Source organism: Phragmites australis, chromosome 6 (assembly GCF_958298935.1).
Source record: "Phragmites australis chromosome 6, lpPhrAust1.1, whole genome shotgun sequence".
Lineage (NCBI taxonomy): Eukaryota > Viridiplantae > Streptophyta > Magnoliopsida > Poales > Poaceae > Phragmites > Phragmites australis.
The window spans coordinates 10360028-10384596 of NC_084926.1; the positions used below are offsets into that span (position 1 = coordinate 10360028).

Sequence of the window (24569 nt, forward strand, 5' to 3'; positions counted from 1 at the left end):
CGAGACCGTGTTGTCGTGGGTCTCGGTGAACATGACCCACCCGAACAATCACATGAGGTACGCCTTCATGTGGCGGAAGATGTTCTCATCACCAGCCTATGGGTGGATGTTGTCCGCCTATAAAAGAAGGAACAAGTATCAATATCTTCATCCGTTAGTAACGTAAAGGAGGTGAGAATACAATATAAGACATATGTACAACAAACTAAATGAGAAAGGTCTTCGTCGGGTCGTGCTTCTCAGTCCCTGGAAAAGGTCTAAATGAGGCTATGCCATCCCTTCGTTCAACGACAGAGAAGCGAGCCAACATCTCATCGCGTCAGTCCACGTCCACGTCCCTAGCCCCAACAGTAGCACATGCGCAAGGCAATTCCATTAGGAGTGAGACATCCTCAAGCGTGGGCATCATCTCGCCACACGCGAGGTGGAATGTGTGCGTCTCAGAATGCCACCTATCGATGGGAGTAGTGAGAAGGGCCCTGTCGTAGCTGAACTGCATGGCCGCATCAGAGGCCCCCGTCAATGCGTCCACCTCCATCAGCTAGTTGTGGGGAACCGTCCAAATAGGATAATCAATTTCCATAATCACACCCACAATGATTAACCAAAATACCATTCTGGTAGTCCCGTCATGTGTTTACTTTCAGGATCGGAACACATGCCTTTAATACAAGCACATCATCACAAGACATAATAAATAGCGAGTAAGTAAATTAAGTTACAAGTCCTCAAGTAGATTAAACTTTACAACAAAATACATGATTTGAACACTTGTTAGAGTAGTTATACAGCGAAATAAGTTACGTGATGACAAAGATGGATAGCGTCGTTTGCCCTAAGACGCAACCCCAAACTAACAACACATGAGTAGAATGGCACTACTCCTACCCATGACAAAGTAACACGACGAGTGTAAAGTAGCCAAAAACTAAATCTTCCTCACCTGAAAAGCAAATAAAGAACGTGAGTACGAAGGTACTCGCAAGATTTAATTTATAATGGACACTTATAAATATCCCGACTTCAAGGAGAATGCAATTGGATAAATTAACAAGGACTCAGCCACAAATGTTAAGTAACTTCATATGCAAAAGCAATTTGGACTCAAGTGTAAGCATATACACCTAACCAAAACACACTTGTATCCTAAGATCATCAACATAACAAAGCTGTAACTTGTACCATATCAACTCCTTATCAACACCACCAACCACTTCCCAACATACCATCACAACATCCCAATATCGAGAACCCTACGATTGATGTAAATAGACAGAAGCATGTCATAACCGAGAGCGCAACAATTTGAATTGATCTTACACCCTGTAAGAGGATACATCTTTACCCACACGACACGAGGACCATTCGGCTTATGTCAACCGCTAAAGTGCACACAAGGGGGTACTCGTATCAATCCTTTTCAATTGAGCACCGACCATTTGAACATGCACCTATATGTACGGAGCTCCACTAGGGCTACTCACGGAGCACCCTAGTTACGCCTAAAAGTGTGGAGGTAGCTAGAATTATTCCTTGAGCAAACTAGATACCTCTACAGGCCTATTATGCCCACAACACCTTTACGATGTTACCTCTATAAGCCTATTATGCCCACGACATCATAGGCCAACCAGTCAAAAGGTCACAACTATAAAAGGTATTCGGCATATCTACTATTATATCGATATGTGGGTAAATACGAAAAGTGCTAAAGCCAACAACAACAACGAAAGATGCTTAATCGATTCAAGCGAGCCTATAGCATCGGAGACTCCCTTATCGAGCCATCCTTATTGCCCACCCGAATTTCATCTCATCCTTACTAACTTACACATCTCATCATCATTATTGTATTTGTTAAATAAGAGTAAGCCCTAAGCTCACGAATGATGGTCGAACCACCGCTCGGCTTCTACCGATGACATAAGCCTTGCTAAGCATGACATATTCATTTTAAGTTAGACCATTGAGTGTTATACCTAGGATTACAATGGATCAAGAGATACCAAGTAAGGATAATACAATAATTAGGATCTACTCCAAAAACCCAACCTCAACTAACTATCATGTGTGACATACATATAGCATACTTTACCAAATTAAAGACAACATATAATCTAAAGTAATGGGTGCAACATGTTTAGATGTGTGCCTTGATCCACAGTTGCTTTACACACAAAGTTACAATCCGGTTCCACCTCAAGAATACCCCTGTCGCTCTTTGGTTCATCGATCACTAAAAGGAAGAACGGTGCATCACAATCAACATGACAAAATGCTATGAGAAATGCACCAAATGCCATGAAAATTTAATGGAGGATGTGGTACTGAGTAAAGATCAAAATGCAACAAGATTCACTTGGATTGAAGTAAATATGCTCATGGAATAAATTATTTATTTAAGATCTATCCAAAAAGGACCTTAATTAAGCTAGATATTAAGATTAAATGAGCTTAAATAATCTAAATAGAACTTTCATACCAAATTATATTTTTTCTAGATGTCACTGATCATAATATGAATTTTTCAAGTGGTTTCATAATTTTAGGACATGTTATTAATTAAATGTGATTTAATTAAATTGAAACACATTTAATTAATTATTTATTTATCAGAAAATATTTCGGGAGTTACAAAATTTTTAACATGTAATTCATACTCATACGAAGCTAACGCAACCAGTTTCATGATTTTTGGAGTTCGTATGAATTAATTACAAAATATAAAAGCTATCAAGAAAGTAAATAAAAAGGAAAATCGTCTGATGAACAGTAGCTTTGTAAGTTCCGATCCTCGGGTGGGAACATCCAATGTGGTTAGAACATCCGATGCGGTCAGGACATTGGTATTTTACGAAAATAGGGTTCTTGGGTTGCAGCTCTATTTAATCGAAAGTTCCGATATAAAAGTTGGAACTTTCAATCGGGTCAGATATTCTAGACTTATACGAAAACGAGGCTCTCAGTTGGGTTAACTCGAGGTTAATTGGAAGTTCCGATCCAAAATTCAGAACTTTAGATGCTTCCAATTTTCCTAATTTCGCGAAGAACTCTAGGTCGATTCGATTTTATGTCTCACTAACTCAAAGGAAAGATGGTTTTACACTAGTACATGAGTTCTAGTCTTCATCCAACAACAAAATATGCATGAATCCCTAGCTCTATCTCATCCATTCTCCTCCTACTATGTCATTTCATCAAGAACAAAAAGTACTTCGCAACCTCTAAAACACAACTGTAAATCCTATCCAAAGCCAAAAGAATTCGTGCATTCCCACCATAGGAGCCTAAGGAACTTACCCAACATTCCTCGTTGCGATTGGTGACCTTCGGTTGGAGAAGAAATGGAGGAAATGGCTTGGAGAAGAGAATCCAAGGTGCTGAAATTTCAGAAAAGAGGGATGACGAAAATTGATTGCGAAACCTCCAAATCTCCATGCATGCAAGAATTTCTTAATGGATGGAGAGCTAGAGAGGTGGGGAACTCGGTGGTGTGATATGCAAATCATGCTTTAGCTTCTAGAAGGCAGATTTTCAGGGTGGAGAGGGAGAGCTTGGGAGAGAGGAGGAAGGAGTTGCTGCTTTGCTTTCTTGGGCAGCTCGAGTGGGAGGGGAGAGAGTGAGAAAGTGAGGGAGGGGTGGGCTACTGGTGGAGCCGAGTGGGAGAAGGAGAAAAGGGGTGGGGCCGGCCAGGGGGTTCAACTCGCTAGAGAGAAGCTAATTTTAGCTGCGAACTTTTATAAAAGAAACATGAGCAACGATTATAACTTCTAAGTGAGACTTAACTAAGCGAAAATTCTAACATCGGGTACTTTCAAAAATACAAAGCCATTATCAAACCACCATTTTAATTAACAAGCAAATCTAAAATACTTAATGATTAAACATGATGCTTATGATGTATGATCATGCTTAATGACATGATTAAGGAATTAGGACGTGACACCGGCATATTGGAAGTAGGCCAGCAGCACGCAACCTACAAATATAATACAATTAGAAATGAATACCGATAAAAATTGGTATGAAACGTTAGACAAACCTCAGGATCCAGCGCTCGTCAATCCTCGTGAGCTCATCTGGCACATGAGGTCATAATACCAGGAGCTCCTCAGCCTGCGCCGTGGTGCAATACGAATGATGCTTAACGTCGAGTTCAGAGTCAAGCAGCTCCAGTTGCGCCATACCTGCATGTTCATAAGTTATTTACATTTATATATGCAAAACAAACACAGAGTAAGAAGTGTTGACCACTCTAGATCTAGTCTAAGTTGGTCTTTATTTATGAGAATTGAACAAGTAAACCTCTAACATATAATATGACATAATAGATTATTCAAATCTTACATAAATATGCGAACAAATCATAACCTAACACGTTACAACCTTACACATAATGACCGTCTCAGTACTAAAATAGTAAAGTATAATATTGTGTCCCGTGTACTTGTCGGTAAAAAAAGTGTCGTCGATGCACATGATAGACCCACAATGCTTGAAAGCTTCGATACATGCTCCTAATGCGAAGAAAGATCGTTTCAGGATGTACTTGCTAGGTTTGGATAACAATATATATTTATCAATGTAGTAATACGTTTCTGGGTTCTTTGGAGCAATGATCTGTAGCAAATGTGGCAGATTGTCATATGACGCTTCGTAGGTCGTGAATCTCATCTCAATTACTTTCCTCTTCGCCCTCCATGTCTTGTTGTAGTTGATAGTGTAATTTACCTAATTATGGATCCTGTTTCGTAGTTCAGGTTGTTCACAATATGGACGTACATCACATTAGCGACAAAGGCTGAGGTGATGTTACTATAGCTAGGCTCAAGTTCGTCTATCATGCAAGTGTGGTCGACCATAATCAACACCTTCCAATAGTCAGCCCACTTCCCCTTAAAGCTGTGAACCCTCCACGGGCAACCTGCCTTCACGCACTTGATATCATATTCTTTTTTGCTTAACTTCACAACATAAAACTACCGTCGAAGTGATGTCACCCATTGAGTCACTGTATTCTTTATGGCCTAACTGGTAGGACACCTAGTACCCTGGGTCACCTTATTCTGCATATACTCTAAGGCCGCCTGATTCTCCTCATTCACCACAAATTGTTGAAGTTTGGATTGTTCTAGTGCGCGGGGGCAGGAGCATCGTCCTTATCATTCGAGATGTCATACTCAGGGGATTCGTCAGCCTGAAGATCATCTCGCTCTATCTGTTCAATTAGAGAAGGGATTCATTCCCCCTCGTCTCCCTCATCGGTCGGTTCAGTCGAATACTCTGATGAATGTGCACCATCCATATCAAAATCATCCTCATACTCTTCTTCATCACCCTCCTCCTCCTCGTACCCCCCACTCTGTATCTCTCCCACTGCCTCCTTATTCTTCCATTGCACAAGCAACATAGGAGGCCAACCTCTGTGCATAACATCATGCAGATACCTCTTCTATACTGAATCTTCTCAGAGTGGGTACACCTCCTACTATACATCATCTCTCACTTGGTGGCCCACAATACTAATGGTCATCTTTTGAACCTCGGGATCTATTTAAAACCCCGCATCGACCAAGCGTACAATTATCCGACGCTTTTGTACATAGGTCTAGAGATATCCTTATCTATTGAGTGAAATATAGACAGTACTATCCCTTTCGAACCATATATTATTTCATTATCCCCATAAACAATACTAAAATACCACATATCTGACATACCTGACAACCATCGATAAAAATATTAACATTATTGCGACAAAATAAAAATAATTATGTAAAACTACATCTATAATAAAAAATTGATTACAAATATAATCTAATATGTAATCGATACTGCAACAAAATATTCCTAAATCGCTACATCAAACACATCTAAATCATATATTTATCAAACCAGTTATAACTATATTATGTACAAATCCTACATCTATTACCTAACATATATCTAAATACTACATCTAATTACTAAAACATAAGTATAAAAATAATATAATCGCTAGACTATATCCAACTCTAATTCTAAAACTAGATCTACATTCTAACCTACGTCTAGTGACTATCCTATCACGTTTATAAAAAATTCTACATCTAGCATCTAACCTATATCAAAATCTAGCACCAGTGACTATTTTACCGAATTTATAAAACAAAATCAGAGGAAAAGTATACCTCCTTCCTTAGGTAAGACTTCACCATACAATTCCCCCTCTCTCCTCCCCTCCTCTCCTCTGCTCTCCTCTTGGCTATATTGATATGAAATGAACGGGTGACATACACAGAGCTGGCGCGACCGGATTAAATACCTAAAAAATCTCGCACATTCAACAGACGAGAACTTTTGGTGGATCCGAAGCTACAAAGATCTTGCACGTTCAGCTGATGAGATCTAGCACACTGAAAACGGATAAAATATTCCTTTCTTCATTATTTAATGTATTAAATATTAGAGTTTATAAGTTCTTGCCTGTTGAACGAGCGACGACAGGCTCCGCATACAATCTTCTTAAATGGTGATGTACTTTTAAAAATATTAAAATATATATACATATATATATAATTCCGCCCTCCGGCATCTGTCGTCCTCAAGGCACAAACGCAACGCATAGACGCGCACGCGCGCGCTCTGCAACGAACCAAGAGGAGAGGAGAGGAGGGTCAAGAGAGAGGGGAGAGAACAGAGCAAGAAGCCAAGAAGATGGCCGCCGTCCCCGTCCCTGACGGCGTCTCCTCCTGCGAAAGCACCAACATGCGCCGCGCCGACCATCTCCTTCCGCTTCCCTGCATCGGCGAGCCCACTGCCGCCTCCCGCGTCTCGCCGGGCTCCTCCCCGGCCCGCTCCGAGGCCTCGGGGGGCGCCGCGTGCTACGCCGCCGACGCCGAGCCGGAGCCCGAGGTCGAGGCCTCCGCCGGGAGGAGCACGCAGATGCTGCTCGCGATGGCCGCCATGGGCGGACGCGGCGGGCACTACGGCCGCCGCCCGGCCTCGTCCTACGGCAGCTGCGCCGCGTGGAGCGCCGGGTCGCTCACCCACCACCGCCCCGCCTCGCCGTCCCCGATCTGCAGTCCCGTGAGCAGCCGCGGCGGCGGCGACGACCGCGAGCCCCACGGCGGCGATGACGCCTCTTCGTTCGTCACGCCACGGCTGGTCAGTTTTCTTGTTCTTTTGCGTTGTTCCGGACATGTTCTTGCTCGAGACGGAGGTGGCTCCGATCAATGGTTATTGGTTCTTGATTTGGCCTGCGTTTGATCTTCGTTGCTTAATAGTTTGCGGTTATTGAATGCTGTTGGAATATGGCGATATATTGTGTTCGTTTTTTTTTTCTGGAGTAGAGGTGGTTTCTTGGATGGAGGTGCTTAGATTCTTCCATGACTTCCAGGAACAAATGGCTCTATTTCTTTCCATTGTCTCGTGTTTTGCATAAATTCTTCATGGGTTAATATTGCTGGAGTAGTGGAATTGTTTGGAAATTCCCAGGCTACACTGACAGGCAGCAAAGCTTGCACCTTTGACGATTTGGGCTTCTTGTCTCATTTCTGCTTGCCGATTCTGGAAAGGGCCAAAAATTAGAGCAATATTTGTTCACTCATCTTGATTGTTGCATTTATTTGTTAACTTCTGCATCATCTAACCAAAAATGGATTACTTAGTGTCTGATTCCATCCAATTGTTACATGTAGGTGCAAGCTTTTTATGCATTTTGTTAGTATATTCTTTATCCGTTTGATCTTTCATAGCCCATATTTAACAAAGAAATCAACAAGCCAAAACTACTACCGCAGGAAGATGGGCAAGGGAGGTTGCCAACCAGAGCAGATCTCATGAAGCCTTCTGCTACGCCGCGAAACATCAGACTACAGACACCCAGGCACCCTTCTCTGTTGGATAGGAGAGGTAGCACTTTTTGCTCTTCTCCGTTTATAGATCAACCACACATTTTTCTTGCAATGCATATTCAATAAACCGTTTTCAAATATGCAGTTGAGGGGGCCAATCAAGCGCCTCCAAGATTCATCCACAGGGCCACGCCTGCTAGATTGATGCGCCGAGCTCGCTCGTCACATAATTACCGTCAACGTGTGGGGGCAATAGATGCTATCAATGAATGGAGATTGCCCAAAGTCAGTGAAGAGGAAGATGAGGCAGGGGATCAGAAGGATTGGCAGACTGATACTGTATCATCTCTCATATCCTCAGGTATTGGTCAGAATCTCACCAGGTTCATCAGATCTTCAGCATAATCTGAACTTAGGGATAATTCTGTATGTTGCAGCTCGTGATTGGAACTTTGAGTCTCATGGTGCCTTTAAGGGTAGAAATCATAGCGGTGGTGCATTTGACCATTCAGATGGTGAGAATTGTCCAGTTGGAGCGCAACGGATGGAGAGACGGCTCCCGAGCTCTGTGTTAAAACCTCAAGGCAATTTTGTCCATGCCAAGTTGGTTGCCTGGAAGGATGCACAGGTTGCAAAGCTCATTGAAAAGTAATCCCCTTATCTTTCAGTACATCAAAATTTGATACTTGCTAGCAATCAATTTTGGACTTGCTCAGAGCAAGAATCATAGTATAGCAAGATTGTATTGTTATGATGACCAGGCCTTATTCTCGAATGGCCTTTTAGCTGATTAAATGTAGCACAATATTACTTTATCCTGAAATTGTGTTTGAAATAACAAGCTCAATCCATTGTTGGTGTGGGTATGAACACGTGTGAGTTGTCAATATGCTATAATTCTTAATTTTTTTAGTGTCATAGCACACAGGATGCCATCACTGATAGCATTCATTGGATAACTAATTTTTGCTTTCTATGTTCATTAGGAGGTCTTTTAACTTATCTAATCAGAGCACTAATGTTACTTAAATCAATTAGGCTGAAAAGGAAAGAAGCCGATATTGATGATTGGCAGAAGAATAAGATTGCAAAGGCCAGGCAGAAAATGAGACAAACGGAGGTACACTTGACAACTGCGGTTCTATTTGAAATTAATAGAAACCCTTTCCCAGTTTCACACCCATTTTTGTACCTCGATTGAAAACAGGTGAAGTTGGAGAACAAGAGAGCGCAAGCAGGAGAGAAGATGCAGAAGGCGATAAAACATGCACAAAGGAAAGCTGATAAGAAGAAAGTCAAGGAGCAGGCAGCCACTGCCAATCAGATAGCTGGTGTTGAGAGAGCACTGGTGAAGATGTCAAGGACAGGGAAGCTCCCGTGGTCACTGGCTTTTCTGTGATCTAGTTCTTCATTTCTGCTAGTCCAAGAGAAGCTGATTTGCCAAACCGTGAAAGCTATTGGTGATGCTGGCAAGAGTGATTGATTGAAATCAGCTGGTAAATACTTGGAATCAGTACATAACGGATTCATAAAGAAAAAGGAGATACTGGTGGTTGGCCATTCTTGATGGTGGAAGTTTTAGGTCATGCAACACTTATCAGTATCTGAACACTGTTTTTGAACATGGCATGAACAACTGGGGGTGAATTGTAGTACTTTCCCTTTTGTTCAGCGTTCACTGTTCTGAGAAATAACATCCTTTCTGTTTCATTGTAATATATGATACTGGTATATTGACAACTTTGCAGTGTTAGTGTACAGTAGCACTTAGGATTTATGAGTGTGAACAAAGTGTTCATAAGATCATACTCATAAATCCGAAGTACTACTGTACACTAACACTGCAACATCCAACTGACCCATAAAGTCCTGGAATACATGAATTGGAACTGTGAGACATCCATGAATTGCATGAAACAGTTTGCTCTTCAAATAAAAGAGCAACCCAACCCAATCCATCTTTTCTTTCTTTTTGCTTCGGGGAATATCATGACATGGAGGGATTAATTAATACAAATGCCATCTGTTCGCATTGCCGGTTTGCGTGATCTCCATCCACGTTTAAGAAACATGCATGGTTGTGATGAGAAAATTATATAGCATTTATCGACTGATTGGCATAAAGTAGTATCAATTGAAACTGAGATCCAGCTTGGAACCTTCTAAATTGAACGGTGTCATTCCAAAATCAACAATTTAAAGCTGCAAAGGTGAGAATTCTAGTGCAGATGACGAATCTGCAGATCATATTGGTTAAACTTGCAGACCATTTCAAAATCAACTGTAGTTCTAACGCTCATTTGGTTTTGCTAATAGTGCCGCTGAGTACAACGGAACGTATGGAACACACGGGCTACCGTGTGACGCTTCGGAGAGAGTTCGGATGACACGCACGTCCCTGCGATCCACGTCGTAGGCCCTCGGCACCCGCTCTGAGCCATAGAAGAAGAAGAAGAAGATCATATTGCAGTCCGGATGAATCGAAACCACGGCTTCAAGCGGTCGAGACCCCGGTCCGAACAGACCCGACGCGCTGACGTTGTGCTCCAGCTCAGGGTCCATCCCGCGCCGCCGTTGTCCTTGAGAACGTAGACCGATAGCACGTCCGCGTCCCCTTGGTCGGGGCGGCCATGTAGAGCAAGCGCCCCTTGGGAGCGGCCAACGAAGCCGCGACGGCCCCACACAAGGGTCACCCTCGGCGCCTCGCCCGCCGGGACCACGCGGATCAGCCTCCAAGCCTGGCCCGTTCGTGGCGGAGTGTAGGAAGCCATTCAGGTAGGCGAAGCGGCCGGTGCCAACGACACGGCGGCGCCATAAGCTCGCCTCCAGAACCCATCTCCCGGTCTCGGACGAGTAGATCTTCCACCGCCTCAACGAGGTGGTGAGCCGCATCCACCAGCTGAAACACGTGGAAGTGCGAGGCGGCGGCCGGGTCGAAGGCTAGAGCAGCGAAGCGGGTCGTGCTGGAGCCGGCGGCACGGCTGGGTTCAGGCAGCTTAACCCACTCCTTCGTTGTGGCGTTGCACACGATGTCTAGTGATGCAGCGTAGGAGGAGCCCGTTGCACGAGTCCAGCAGCTCGATGCTTCCCCTGCTGTAGCTAGGGGGCAGGAAGGAGAAGTCGGAATCGACCGGAGGCAAACCTGCCCAGATAGAAGACAAGCCGGCGAAGCTCCAGGCTGAGTGGTAGATGGTGTGGACACGGAGGAAGAAGGCTGAGAGAGTGCGCGAGCCGGCACGGTGGGCAGGGTGGGAGATGAGGCGCCGCCGCACTTGCAGCGGCAGAGCGACCTAGGCGGCAGCCGCGATAGGATCTCCACGGTGAGGTCCTCCACCCCCAGGATAGGTGAAACCGAACCGCAGCGTGGCAAAACTAGACAAACCGCACCAGGCAGGATTGGATCTCTCACTTCGAAATAACTCAAGGGAAAAACTGGCTAATTGTATTGATCATGAATATATTTATGAGTTCAACTTGAATCCATAGCCATGCAGTTATAGGATGAGAAAATTGGAACCTAAAACCGTAACGGATTTGAACTCTTAAACATATATACGAGGAATACTGTGACTCCATATGCATTGTCTCGGCAGGAGATCTGATCTCATACAGGCTTTCCGTTCATACCCTCAACCATAACGCATAAGCATGCATCAAAACGAGAAGACCGCCGGACAAGGAGAGAAATGTGAATACGCCGTAACTGATAACCAGAGCAAGCCTGAGTCTCGGACCACATTCGGATACATCACTAGAGAGACATTTTTCAGGTTCTGACCGTCTCATTGACAAAATTGAAGAAGGTAGCATATGCAATACCAACATAAACACCAACACGTGTCATCAAATTGTTTCTCCCTATCATATATCACAGAAAGGGAATTCAGAATTGTACAAAACAAATATTGCCCAACTTGAACAAACATTACTCAGGTTCGGACCATCTTATTGACAAATTGAACAAGCAGATAGCATATGCAATACCATCATAATTTCCAACGCCTGATCTCAAATTGTTTCTCCCTATCATTGTCACAATCAGGGCATTCAGAATTGTACAAAACAAATATAGCCCAGACTTTTGCAATGTATCCTTGCATATTTTTATGGAAGGATATCAGAAGACATGAACTCAAAACCTGGAAAGCTCTAACGCGACCAAGATTGTAGCTGGAGTAAAAAAAAAAGTGTAGCACCACAGACATTCATTTTGTTTACTACTCTACAAAATCCAATCAGTCAAATAGCACAACATGAGCATGTCTCCCAGCGTTTTATCACCTTCGAACAAACTGACCCATCTCTATATAAAACAAAGAAATAAAGCATACATCAGAGGAGTGGACATCTAACCAGAGTAAATGAGTAATCATTCTTCAATTATAAGTGTGAAGCATACACTGCTGCATATTAGGCCTAACAGTAGAAAAAAGGAGTTTACAAGTTTGAGCCTAAAGCATAAAATTTATGACTACAACGTCTGTTGCAGTAATAAGTGTGCATCGTTGCCACAATATCCAAGCACCCACCTTAAGACATTGTGTAAATGTTTCACGTATCATCATTTTCATCTGACAAAAGAAGAAGAATCATATGTAAACTACAACGGCAGCCAGATGTACGAAACTTTCTTTGTCGAATTAAATTTCAAGCAAGCATGCGACTGTCTGAAGATGCAAACAAGATAGTCTTGAACAATTATGCAAAGGGAGAGAAAAATTGCATAAATGATAATTTAAACATTGCGCATAGAACGATTAAGGAACTATCAGCTATTGACTATAACGTCGGAAAAAGAAGTAACTTTATTCCATCAAGCTATAAGTCAATAGAGGCAGCTAGTAATTCTAGGTAAATAACAAAACATAGTCTTCAGCTACAATTTGACATGTTTAGGCACTCATTCTTGATGATTGTGCGAAGCAAAACAGCAAGCTCCAAGTAAAACCTTTCATGAACTAGCAAAGTCATGTGCCTGCAGAAACCAAATGTCTTGCTTAATTGACCTCAATTCATGAAAGAATGTTTTTTTTTTTGAATAAGTGAATTTGGAATCCATGAATCATTATAGCTTGGAAAAGACTATAATGCTTTGTGTTGCAAAGGCAATGCAGAGACCTGAAAATTAGTTTTTTCTTTGAACCGGAGACTATGTGATGGTCTGTTGATGGATAAAGAACATCGTGAAAATAAGCTGCAATCCAAAATATCTGACACATAGTCTTATTCCTACCCAGACATGAAAAAATATCCCTAAGAAAATAAATGGATCAGGGTACACCACACAAAGTTTCATCATGGGAACACAACAAACAAATAATTATGCCACAATGTTGATCTGTGTGGCATTATTTCATATGCATGCACAACAATGTCGTAATTAAATGTAATCAGTTAAACATAGTCAGGATAACATTTCGCTGTTAGAGCAGAATAAACGCTGCCTCCTTTAAATACAGATCAAAAGGCAGCATCAGTTCATTCAACATGCACTACAAGTAACTATATCAACCCGCGAAGGAGAGAAAATACATGGACACCGTTCTCACCCAAACGAAAAAACACAGACAAGAGCATAATCTTACGATGTTAAAGCCCGGGATAGGTGCGACAGAGGATACCCTGAGAGAGAGCGCTGCAGGTCCGGGACGCCGTGCTCAGCCGTGACGTCAGCCTCGCAGCCGCCACCGCACTGTGCAGCGGAAACAACGACATTCCAGTGCAGCACCCGAGCTCCACCGGCATCCTGCAATCCACCACAAGCCGCCACCAGAAACCCATCCATCACAGATCCGGCACCACCGCACTATCACCCCGAGTACAGCAACAGCAAGAGAACAGCGGAGTGGTGGCTGTTACCTGGAGAAGCACGGAGCGCGGCGGGCCGCGGCGGCGGCGGCGGCGCGGGCGGCGGAGGAGGCGGAGTGGGGCGCCGCCGCCGAGCGTCTGGCGGCGGAGGCCATGCGGGCGGCGGCTCGGAAGCAGGTCGAGGCCATCTCGCCGCGGGGCCGGGGTACGGATACGTGGGAGGTGGATGAGCTAGGTGGAGGATGGCGATGCGATGCGGCGGCGGCGGCGGCGGCGCCACGAGTTGGATCAGGATGGTTTCCTTTCCTTCGAGAAGGGGTGGGAGTGTTGGGCCGTAGAGCCCATTGTAACGGGCTGAATGGGCCTAGAGGCGAGTGAAGCCTTTGTTCGATATTTTTCTGGGCTTTTATGGGCCTATATGAATCCAACCTTATTTTGTTGGGCTTCCATGAGTTCCTGTCGCGAGTTTTTTATATTTTTATATTTTTTTCATTAAATATTTAAATAAATAGACTCCTGACGAAAAGATTTGCAGAAATAGATGCTTACTATCCTCAGAAAGGACGGGTGGGGCTAACCACCATCTGAGAGGACGGGTAGGAGGTAACCGCCCTTCCAGGGAGCGGGTAGGCCTAGATATGGCAAAATTAGTTTGTTTTTTTTTAATTTTATGTTTGTATTGCTCAATATTAAAAACAGTGAACATTCGTTAGGTGAAAATTATTTGAAGTTGATATGTTACAAATTTTGAATCAAAATGGTAAAAAAGTGGCCAATACGACATCATGGATTAGTGATATTTTGGAAATTCTGGATCATTGTAAATTTGTCGATATTTGATGTAAAATTGTATCAATAATTTTTTAGTGATGTATTGTTGGGAGGATGAAAAATCAAATTTTGTGAACAAATTATACATGTGAAGCACTCGTAGCATATTATCCGACATGGAGGTTACAAACAGCGACAAACATGACATGGGACATACATTGGCAAACATTACATGGGACTCTAACCTAATAGCGACAAACATGGCAGGAAGAAGACACGACGAAAAAAAAATGATGGCATGTACGGTACGCATAAAGATCTACTTAATAGCGTGCCACTCCTAATCATAACATGCCTTAGTGAGTGAAAACATATCGGGTTATATTAGATGCTCTCTATTGAGTGCACCTAGGATATTTGCCCTTTCTCAGGGCATCGGGACCTGCCACCTTTGCACGACGGGTCCTCCCCTGCTTCCTTGCCCTCTCAGCTTCGCAAGCCTGAGCCGCGGTATGGTCCTACGTTGCTTTCCTCATGCGCTCTTCTTCCTACCGTTTCAGCCGTAGTTCTCCTTGTTATTGCTCGTACTCCTGGCGTGCATAAGCTTTCCTCCTCCGCCGTATGGTCATGTCGACCTACCGCTTCTGATCTTTATTTTGCTCAATATCGAGCCATTCAATGAAGTCACAGATAGGCGGAGGAGACTAGACAAATAAAACAAGATGAAAGATCAGTAAATAATGCGTGAAGTCAGGAACAAGATGTGGAAAGTGCCACATGGCTAATTTATGTCGCTATACCGATGGGTACTCATACGGTCCGTGTTGAGACTTATTGTATTGGTAGTTGGAACACATGAAGAAGCATAGGCCATAGGTGTAGGAGATATCCTGGGACTCGCGAAGCCTACAAAGGTCGCCACAGAAGCACATCGGTGGTTTGACCTCCTGAGGGATGAAAATCCCCCAATGTTTCTTGGATGGACTTAGTGGAGCTGAGGAAGACATTGCAGCTGAGAGAGCTAAGAAATGAGTGGTGTATCCATAGATGAAAGTGTGGTTATTTATGGTGGCGGGGGGGGGGGGGTAGGTGCATGGAGTGAGTGTATGGGTTTGGCGGGGATGGAGCATTGGATTCCTTATTCAAGAATGAAAAAGTTGTGGCATTGATGCTGAGCAGAGATTCTATATATCAAGATACATGTGTTGTCATTTAATTTATGGTTAAAGCTCTCCCGTGTGGTCACTTCTTGTCTACAGCCTGCGCCAGGACAAAGGTGTTATCATTTCATGGTTAAAGTTGAGTCGTGTGGTCATTTCGTGTCTACAGATTATGCGAGGACAGAGGTGTTGTCATTTCATGGTTAAAGTTGAGTTGTGTGGTCACTTCGTGTCTAAAGCTAGACTCTCGACAGAGGTTTCGAGTGGTTACTTCGTGTATAAGTAGCTTTGTAAGAAATACTTTTCTAGATCTATCGTGAACAGTTCATACAAAACCGAGGACGATAGAAAGTAGCGTGTGATCACGTTGGATTAAGAAATGCAACTAGCGTGCGGTCACATTGGAATAAGAAATATAGTTATGACATGGTAAGTAGACCATAGAGAGTAGACATGTCCGAATATGTAGAAATAGTTCGCTAATCGAAGATGCATATGTAAGTTACAAAAGTAAAGGTACAATCCTATTGTTGTCTCCCCCGCTGATATCAGCCGATCCCACCATCATGGTCCTGATGCCGCTAGTTCGCCCTCACGTGCCCCCTAGAGTAGGTCAAGACGTCAGGTGGACCAACCTGCCTGGTAGGCCTAGTAGGGATCAAAGATGTTGAGGCATCCTCCTGGGTGTGCTGTGTCTGAAGTAGAGCACTGGGCAGCTGGGACTGCGCGACGATGTCGTAGTCCAGTGTGCTCCCGAAGAAGTCCCTCACGAGGTCGAACGGGGGGTCTGGCCCAGGCTCATCCTCCTGACTCGGGTATGACGACAACGAAGGTTCCGTCGACGTCCATGTGTACTGACTGGAGGTGCCTATGAACAGATGAATTTATTAGATACGGAAAATATGCAAATGAAAGTATTTGTATAAAATGCAATATTATACATGTGTGGTATGCAGGTGCAGATGCAGCAGTAGATGGCCAAACCTGCGTGCTGTAGTAGGGGGCGAATGGTGGTGGTGTGACCGGTCAAGGTGCAGCTGAAGACAGCTCGGTCTCATCACCGTAGTAACATGTGGACAATATTAGATATATTATTGAATATGTTGAATACGGCAATGTAGTGTCACCCATTACCTGAGAGGAACGTCCCTTCCAGGCAAATGATGGGTCGATAGTGCCTAAATAATTTGATGGTTGCCGAAAATGCAAAGAAAGCACGCTGCAATACTCGTTTCTCGCTATACTTCACATCAGTTGAGGGGTAATACTTCATGTCATAGTAACTTCTAGGGTTTGTTGCACATATTGTGGCTAATTGACACGGTAGATTGTGATATGAATCTTCATATATCCCAAACGTCATCTCAATAGCCTTCTGTTTCATCCTCCATGCCTTCGCGTAGTTTATTGTATACTGAAATATTTCCTCAATAGCACGGATTATTGATCGTGGCTCATACTTTAGGTTGTCCATAATCTCCTCATACATAACATTACCAACAAAAACAGATAATAGGTTTCGGTGGGAGAATTCTATTTTCAATGTAATAATTATACTCCCTAACTATTAAGTATTGCCAGTAGTCAACCCACTTCCCCTGAATATATGCACCCGCCAAGGACAATCAGGCACCAAACACTCTATGTCCCAAGGACACTCTATGTCTCTCTCTCTCTTTCAATCTTTATCTATCTGTATTTCTTTCTGTATGTTTGTATGTATATATGTGTGAATTTATGTTTGTATGTGTATATATATGTATGTATGCTTCTCTCTATATGTTTTTCTTTTTTATATCTCTCTTATGTTGTTTGTTTCTTTTTTTTTGTCTGTTATACTGATTTTGATTTTAGAATCTATGAGATATTTGCTTTGTTTTTAAGATTGCAGCATGTGGTGATGTCCCCCCTGATCAGAGCACCTAATCTTGACCATTTTATGTAGGTGATAGAGGTCATGATGCACGAGATTAGCACCTAATACTACTCTCACCTAGTACAGTATCCAGAGATTGGAAATAGGCTAAAAGCAGTTAGTAGCGGAGACAATACCTGCTACTAAATGAAGACAACCTTTCAGATTTAAACATATGAAACAAAGGGAGTTTGCCATGCAGTTGTCTAATTACAAGATGCAGTAGATTTAAGCATATGGTCTTCTTTCTTTTTTGAGTTCCTTATGTATTTTAGGTTTTTTATTCTTCTGCAAGTTGATCTATGATGCTAGGCTTTTTTTTTTTGGCTGTGATTCCGTGTTAAAAGTAATGTTGGCTGTTTGGCCATTTTTTGGTTCCTTTTGTTTTTTGGTTTTAGTCTTTGCACCTGTTTGTATGTTATCGGGTTTGGGTTGCTATGCAGATCCGTTTTAGACAGATGCGGTGGCAGTGTTTTGTTTGTTGGGTTTTAAGTGTTTTAAACTAATAGCACACTTGGCAGCTGATGATTGGTTCAAAATCTAACAGACCCTATTTATTGATCATGGGCTGAAACTGTTTTTGTACAATTTCAAAAGAAAGAAAGAAACCGCCTTGCTCTTTGATTCCAGATAAGTGCCTGAGCAGATAAACCATGGGCATGTGTTCCAACTTCGGAGTGCTGTCACTGTGCAAAGGTGGATACACATGAACTGTGAAGAAAGCAGTAACACTTTACTCACCAAGGGCAACTGGGCAAGTGAAACAGTCAGAATCAAGGCTTCAGCCAACTGGACAAGGGATGTGCGAGCCATATGCCATAGATTCCAAATCCGCAATGCAGACGTGCTTCCTCAATCATTAGCGCAAAGCGATGAGGTAAAGAACAATTGGGGCGTTGTTAGCGTGGCACGGCAGAGCCCTGCGTCTGAATAATAATGCAGAGGGGCATGACAGCACACCTAATCTCTCTTCAATTAGTGGCCAGGAGACACGCATCATGGCCCAAAAGTGCTAACCACTGCACTTCAAAAATGTGCGCGTTGCAGGTTAGTACAAACTGGCCGTTCGCACAAAAGAACCTACCTCCGTTTTAATACTTGTCCACTTTGATCACTTTATTTTTTATAAATACTACACGTTTTTTAAGATTTTATTTCTAATTTTGCTCTTAATAATACCTACCATAACATCATAGGCACACCATAAAAAAAATCTGTAGACCATATTGAATTTTGAGTAGCACGGCCCACGCGCCAGACGGCTGCGCGAATTCCTTCCAAAAATTTCACCATTTCACTCATGAGCCCCAACTTTTTACTAAGGGGCATTTTTGTCACTTCATTAAAAAATGATGTTGTCTTGGGATTTGTGCTTTGGTCAAAGTGGTCAGTTAAATAGAAATGAGGTTGGTAGTATGAAAAATTACAAGGTTCTCGCGGTTTCGTTAGGATGGAAAATTGTGAAGACTTGTGCATGACAAGTGCACAAACCTTACATATTTGGCAAGACTTTGACTTGAACAAAAAAAGATAAGGGAAGGATAAGATGCTAGCCAAAAAAGAAGAGGAAACAAAACAGAGCTAGCGTGATGCACTTCGTGTTAGAACTCATAACTTCAAAGCTATGTTCCTAAAACAAAATTATTGGTGATGGTTGAAACTATATAGTAAAGTTATCTGGTTATCTATTATATTATTATAAAAAAGAAGTTACCATATTCACTCTTAATATCACGAAATTACCATGTCAGTCTTAAAAAGAAAAGATCTAAACCACTTATTATTATGAACATCTAATGATCTAGATTAAATCAAATGTCCATATCAAATACGATTAATAAATACCAAAATTTAGAATTAAAAATTATGAAAATATATCTATCTACTATATTATTATTTGAGGAAAAAATGAGCCACTACGTTCACTTTTGAAGTCACAAAATTACCACGTTAATCAGAAAAAAGAAAAAGATCTAGTCCACTCATTGTTACGAACATCTAACGGTCTAGATTAAATCAAAGGTTCATATCAAATATGATTAGTAAATAGCAAAATTTAGAATTAAAAATTATGAAACTATATCTATCTACTATATTATTATTTGAGGGGAAAAGGAGCAACCACATTCACTTTTGAAGTCACGAAATTACCATGTTAATTAGAAAAAAAAAAGATCTAGATCACTCATTGTTATGAACATCTAACGGTCTAGATCAAACTGAAAAACTCATATCAAATATGATTAATAAATAGCTAAATTCAGAAACCAAAGAATTCATATCAAATACAATTAATAAATACTAAATTCGGAATTAAGAATTATGGAAAATTATCATTTCGATTTCCATACGGTTTTTGAAGCAAAATATCTAAATAAAGAGTCCAAATAAAATAAAATTAATAATGATTAAAATTGGGGTTAGAATAGAAAAAATAAAGACCCATATCAAATACAGTCTTATAAAAAATCAAATTATTGTAAAAATCAATACTAAATAAAAAGTTCATGTAAAATACAATTAATAAATAACTAAAATTTATAATTAAAAAATCAAAATTCTTACTTAGATAATAGATTAAAAAGCATTGTGTTTGTCAAGGTCGTCATATCAAGCAAGGAGTAGGGAAGGAAATATTTTGATTTTGGTTAGACTGCCTACACCTGACGTACAATTTTGACAGTTGATTAAAATATATACGAATCGAACTAATATGTATATATGATTTAGGTATAAGTTTGGAACATAAATAATTTTCTTTTCCACTAATATAGTTTTTATTTTTACTCTAATTTTATGCTTTTTAACTAAATGACACTAACCTTATAAAAACTAAAGAAACTAATTTTTAATTAAAAATTATCGTGACAAAATATTACAGGAAAGCTAGCAACTATACTAGCTTGGACCACTTTACTAGTTATATTATTATTTGAGGAGCAAAATGAGCCACCATGTTCACTATCAAGGTCACGAAATTATCACATTAATTGAAAAAAGAAAAAGATATAGACCACTCATTGTTATGAACATCTAACAGTCTAGATTAAACCAAAGAGCTCATATCAAATACGATTAATAAATAGCTAAATTTTGAAACCAAATAGTTTATATCAAATATGATTAATAAATACCTAAATTCAAAATTAAAATTATGAAAAATTAGCAGTTCGATTTCCATACAACTTGAGAAGCAAAATATATAAATAAAGAGTCAAAAAATAAAATAAATAATAATTAAATTGGGGTTAGAATAGAAAATTAAGGATCCATATCAAATATAGTCTTATAAAGATTCAAATACCTAAATAAAGAGTCCATGTAAAATACAATTAATCAATAGCTAAAATTTATAATAAAAATAATGAAATAAATTCAAAATACTTATTAAGATAATAGATTAAGAAGCATTATATACCTTAAGGTTGTCATTGATCAAAACGTATACGAATCAAACTAATATGTGTATATGATTTGGGTAGAAGTTTGGAGTATAAATATTTTTTTTCCACTAACATAATTTTTTATTTTTTCTTTTAGTTTATGCATTTTGTAACGAAATGACACTAACCTCGTAAAAAACTAAAGAGACTAATTTTTAATTAAAGGTTATTATGACAAAATATTGTACCGAGGTTAGCTATACGCTAGTTGAGTAAAAAAGATGCCCCTTGCTACAAAATTCCACTTCTGTTATTGTATAATCATATTACTGTGCTTTAGATCATTTACAACTTTGGTGTCATCAGGACCCTATTTGAAATGAGAAGGGAAGCATCATATTTAATTGTGACAAGATTTAACAAGATACCAAAAGGCTGGTCCTAATCATACGTGCTTATCTAATGAAGTTATTGCCACCAATTACAGAACTATCGTATGGTTGTGATGCTCAATTGCTATGCCTGACGTGAACACAACGGTTTTACTATTCTTTGACTCACCGATCTCAAAATGGAGAACGCTCATTTGGTTCATGTCACGATCGCTGATTCGTACTATCTAGAATGGCAGGCAAAGCTGATTGGACAGATAGGCTGGAAGTGCACTGATGACGATCGATGCGAGGGCAATGATCATTAGCCAGATTACGGCAAAAATTCGATTTTGTACAACATACGTATTTACTGAAATAGATAACTATTTTCCGTATTTACAATTTTAGCATATGTATTCGGCGTACGGTGTGCCGAAAACGAATTTTCGGAACACGGTGTACCGAAAAAGTCATTTTCGGCACACCGTGTGCCGAATACAACAAAAAGCGTATTTTGGCACACGGTGTGCCGAATACCAACTGTATTTGGCACACCGTGTGCCAAAATACGCTTTTTCTTCGTACTCCTTCCATTTATGTGATTTGACTGTGTAATTTATGTAACAAAATTAAAAATTTGCTAATCTAAAACATTTTTAAATGCATGAGTAAAAAAATAGTCTTTAAGGCGACCAATAGTCTTAACAGGGTATATTCGAACATGCGCAAGATTAATAAGGTATCAGTGATCATCTTAAAATGGCAATAGAAAGTGATGATGTAGATTAACGAAATCGTCGAGGCATTAGTGGCATGAAATCGTCGTCGTCATCGTCCGGAGGTATCACGATTGGAGCACGTGCTCTTGTATGGTTCGTTGAACCTTGTACCGTGTGGCTGTAGCTGGTGGAACGTCGAGGCATAGGTGGCATGAAATAGTTGTCATCGTTGTCGTCCGGAGGTATTACGGTTCGAGCACGTGCTCTTGTATTGTTCGTTGAACCTTCTCCTGTGTGGCTAGTGGAACGCCGAGGCATTGGTGGCATGAAATCGTCGTCGTCGTCTTCGTCTTCAGGTATCGTGGTAGTAGGATGTGCTCTTGTAGTAAGAGTTGAACCTTCTCCTGTGTGGCTGGTGGAACGCCGAGGCATTAGTGGCATCAAATTGTCATCAGCTCTTGTACCCCTTGGATTCGCTGATCTTCGTCGTCTTCGACGCGAACCAGGCAGCACACCCTCGCCGAAGAGCATTTGCATTGTCAAGAGGTGTGGTATTTCTTTAATGATTAACTCCGCGTCTTCTGGGAATGCCTAAAGTAGAAGATGGGTATTCGAATCAATAACAATAAGACAACTATGGTGATGAAATAGAAAATGACGAACCTGTATGTGGGATGCATACTGGTCGGGCAACATCGTCATCCTTCGTTGCCTCATACAGAAACCCAGTAAAGAAGGATGGTCGGCTAGTTCGCAAACCCTGAGGTATTCGGCGGCGCTCATGTAATAGAGCCCTAAGGTCGTCGATTGTTACATGTAGAAGTGGAACGGTGAACGCAGAACATGGCGGTCTTGTATTCAATTTAGACACAGCTTGTATGGCATAGTACAAATGAGTACATAATATAGTGAATATCACTTAGTACAGATGAGTACACAAAATAGATGAGTACACAATATATTGCACGAGCTCTTTAACGATGCCAACGCCGCAAGAAATCCTCAGGAGTGTAAGCGTCTGGCAGGTGTGTGGCCCTCATCCCAGCCGCCTGAGTTGGCCCCTGCCACGTGTGCCCTTGGTCCTCATCTTCGTCTTCATGATGTGTTCCAACTCCGCCGAATGTGTATCCAGAACCGCTAACTCGGCCCTGCATATACCACGCTGTAGGATCGTCATGCGGGAGTGTGCCTGCCGGTAGTACGTGCTCGGTGGGAGTTTGAAATGATGAAGTCCCAGCTTCCTGGTACCAGTGTGAATCCCCTGGTGCATCGGGATATTGGGGGTATTGGCCGCTCAGTAGCTCGGTGAAGCTGCTCGCTTGCAATGCACCAGCTCAGTCAAAATGTTGAGTGCCACTCCAGGTGGGCGTCTGCTGTGTGCAGTCAATGACATCCTCGTGGTGAGTTGATAATCCTGGTGGAGTTGTCTGCGTAGCCTGAGTAGGTTGTGTGAACGGAGGGGGCTGGGAACACAGTATGCACTCCTCAGGAGCGGGAGCTTCAGGTATCACCTCCTCGGCTCCAGCAGAAGAACGTGTCCCATGATGTGCCGCAGATGAAGGGGCCTCCCGTGAATGTGCCTCATGAGCACTGGATGAGCGCCTGCTGTGGGAGGCACGGGACGGGTCCATGACGGGTACGTTGTATCCCCTATAACGCGGGGCGCAACCACCTAGTCCACGTATCGCGGAGAGGGTGCCTATCCCTTCGCGTGGCTGACCCACTCGCTTCCCCATGTTCATGCTCCGCATGCCTATGCATTTCGATCCCCGCTTCGGTCTATTGTTGTTGAGGGTTATGTCAGTAATACGGATGAGAAACTAATGAAAATCGTTATAAGTACAACATCACTTACCACCACATGTAGAAGCCGGGCATGATCTTCGGGGAAGGGTCTAGGGGCTGGCTGTACGCTGCCGCTGAGTAAGGTGGGACGCGTTCGTGATTGATACCACGCAAGGTACTCCCAGTACGAGCTATCGTCGTACTATCCCGCAGGAACAACAACATCCACTGGGCCAGACTCCATCTACCGGGTTATGTGTTCTGCATTAATCTTTGACCAGTCATGGGTGCTTACGTTTCCTTGGGCACTCCTCTTGTATGTGACATAAATAGTTAAAATTTTGTAACATAAAAATGGTACATACAGTAACACACTTACTCGTGCGCCTGACCAGCGTCTCGTGGGGGAGGCACTGGCACCAACTGACGATGACCAAACTTCCTCTGCACACGGTCAGGAGAATACACTTCTACATTGTTCATATAAAGCAAAAAACATCTAGTCATCCATAGGTCAGAGTCACGGAAACAAGATGGTGCGATGAGGCCGCTAGTCGTAATTTTGGCCACTCGTTCACTACGCCATGGATCCCACTCCACAAGATCGGCGCTGAGGACATCAAGGTCACTGATCACTCGGGAGTAGTTTCCATGGTCTTGGTGGTGACTCCATCGCAGCCTGGCTTGAAGCCACCTATAACCCATCGTTGGCCTCATGTCATCGGCGACGCCGTCAGAGATGGGAACTAGATAGTAGGTCTTGCTCACCCACGGTCGACACACCGGGAGATAATCCTAGCTCCAGAGCTGTAGAAGGTG

The 24569-nt window shown here is 42.1% G+C and overlaps 2 protein-coding genes and 1 pseudogene across 8 annotated transcripts; 1 reads left to right on the forward strand and 2 right to left on the reverse strand.

The window, feature by feature from the left end:
- The first annotated feature begins 6614 nt into the window (after positions 1-6614).
- On the forward strand, positions 6615-9554 carry LOC133920441 (uncharacterized). The gene is made up of 6 exons (XM_062365060.1): positions 6615-7146; positions 7782-7893; positions 7981-8196; positions 8273-8483; positions 8874-8955; positions 9043-9554. Exons 1-6 carry the CDS (start codon positions 6697-6699, stop codon positions 9232-9234), a joined length of 1263 nt encoding a protein of 420 aa, XP_062221044.1. The 5' UTR covers positions 6615-6696; the 3' UTR covers positions 9235-9554.
- Positions 9555-10031: 477 nt separating this feature from the next.
- On the reverse strand, positions 10032-11472 carry LOC133922933 (uncharacterized; annotated as a pseudogene).
- A 332-nt stretch (positions 11473-11804) lies between these two features.
- On the reverse strand, positions 11805-13955 carry LOC133921615 (protein NUCLEAR FUSION DEFECTIVE 6, mitochondrial-like). Of its 7 annotated transcripts, none has more exons than XM_062366563.1 (4): positions 13695-13955; positions 13457-13581; positions 12365-12406; positions 11805-12138 (listed from the first exon to the last, which is right to left on the reverse strand). In XM_062366563.1, exons 1-3 carry the CDS (start codon positions 13829-13831, stop codon positions 12387-12389), a joined length of 282 nt encoding a protein of 93 aa, XP_062222547.1. In that variant the 5' UTR covers positions 13832-13955; the 3' UTR covers positions 11805-12138; positions 12365-12386. The 7 variants fall into 7 exon arrangements, with proteins under 7 accessions (XP_062222547.1, XP_062222549.1, XP_062222546.1 ...); XM_062366565.1 differs by lacking the exon at positions 12365-12406 and adding an exon at positions 12784-12810; XM_062366562.1 differs by lacking the exon at positions 12365-12406.
- Positions 13956-24569: the final 10614 nt, after the last annotated feature.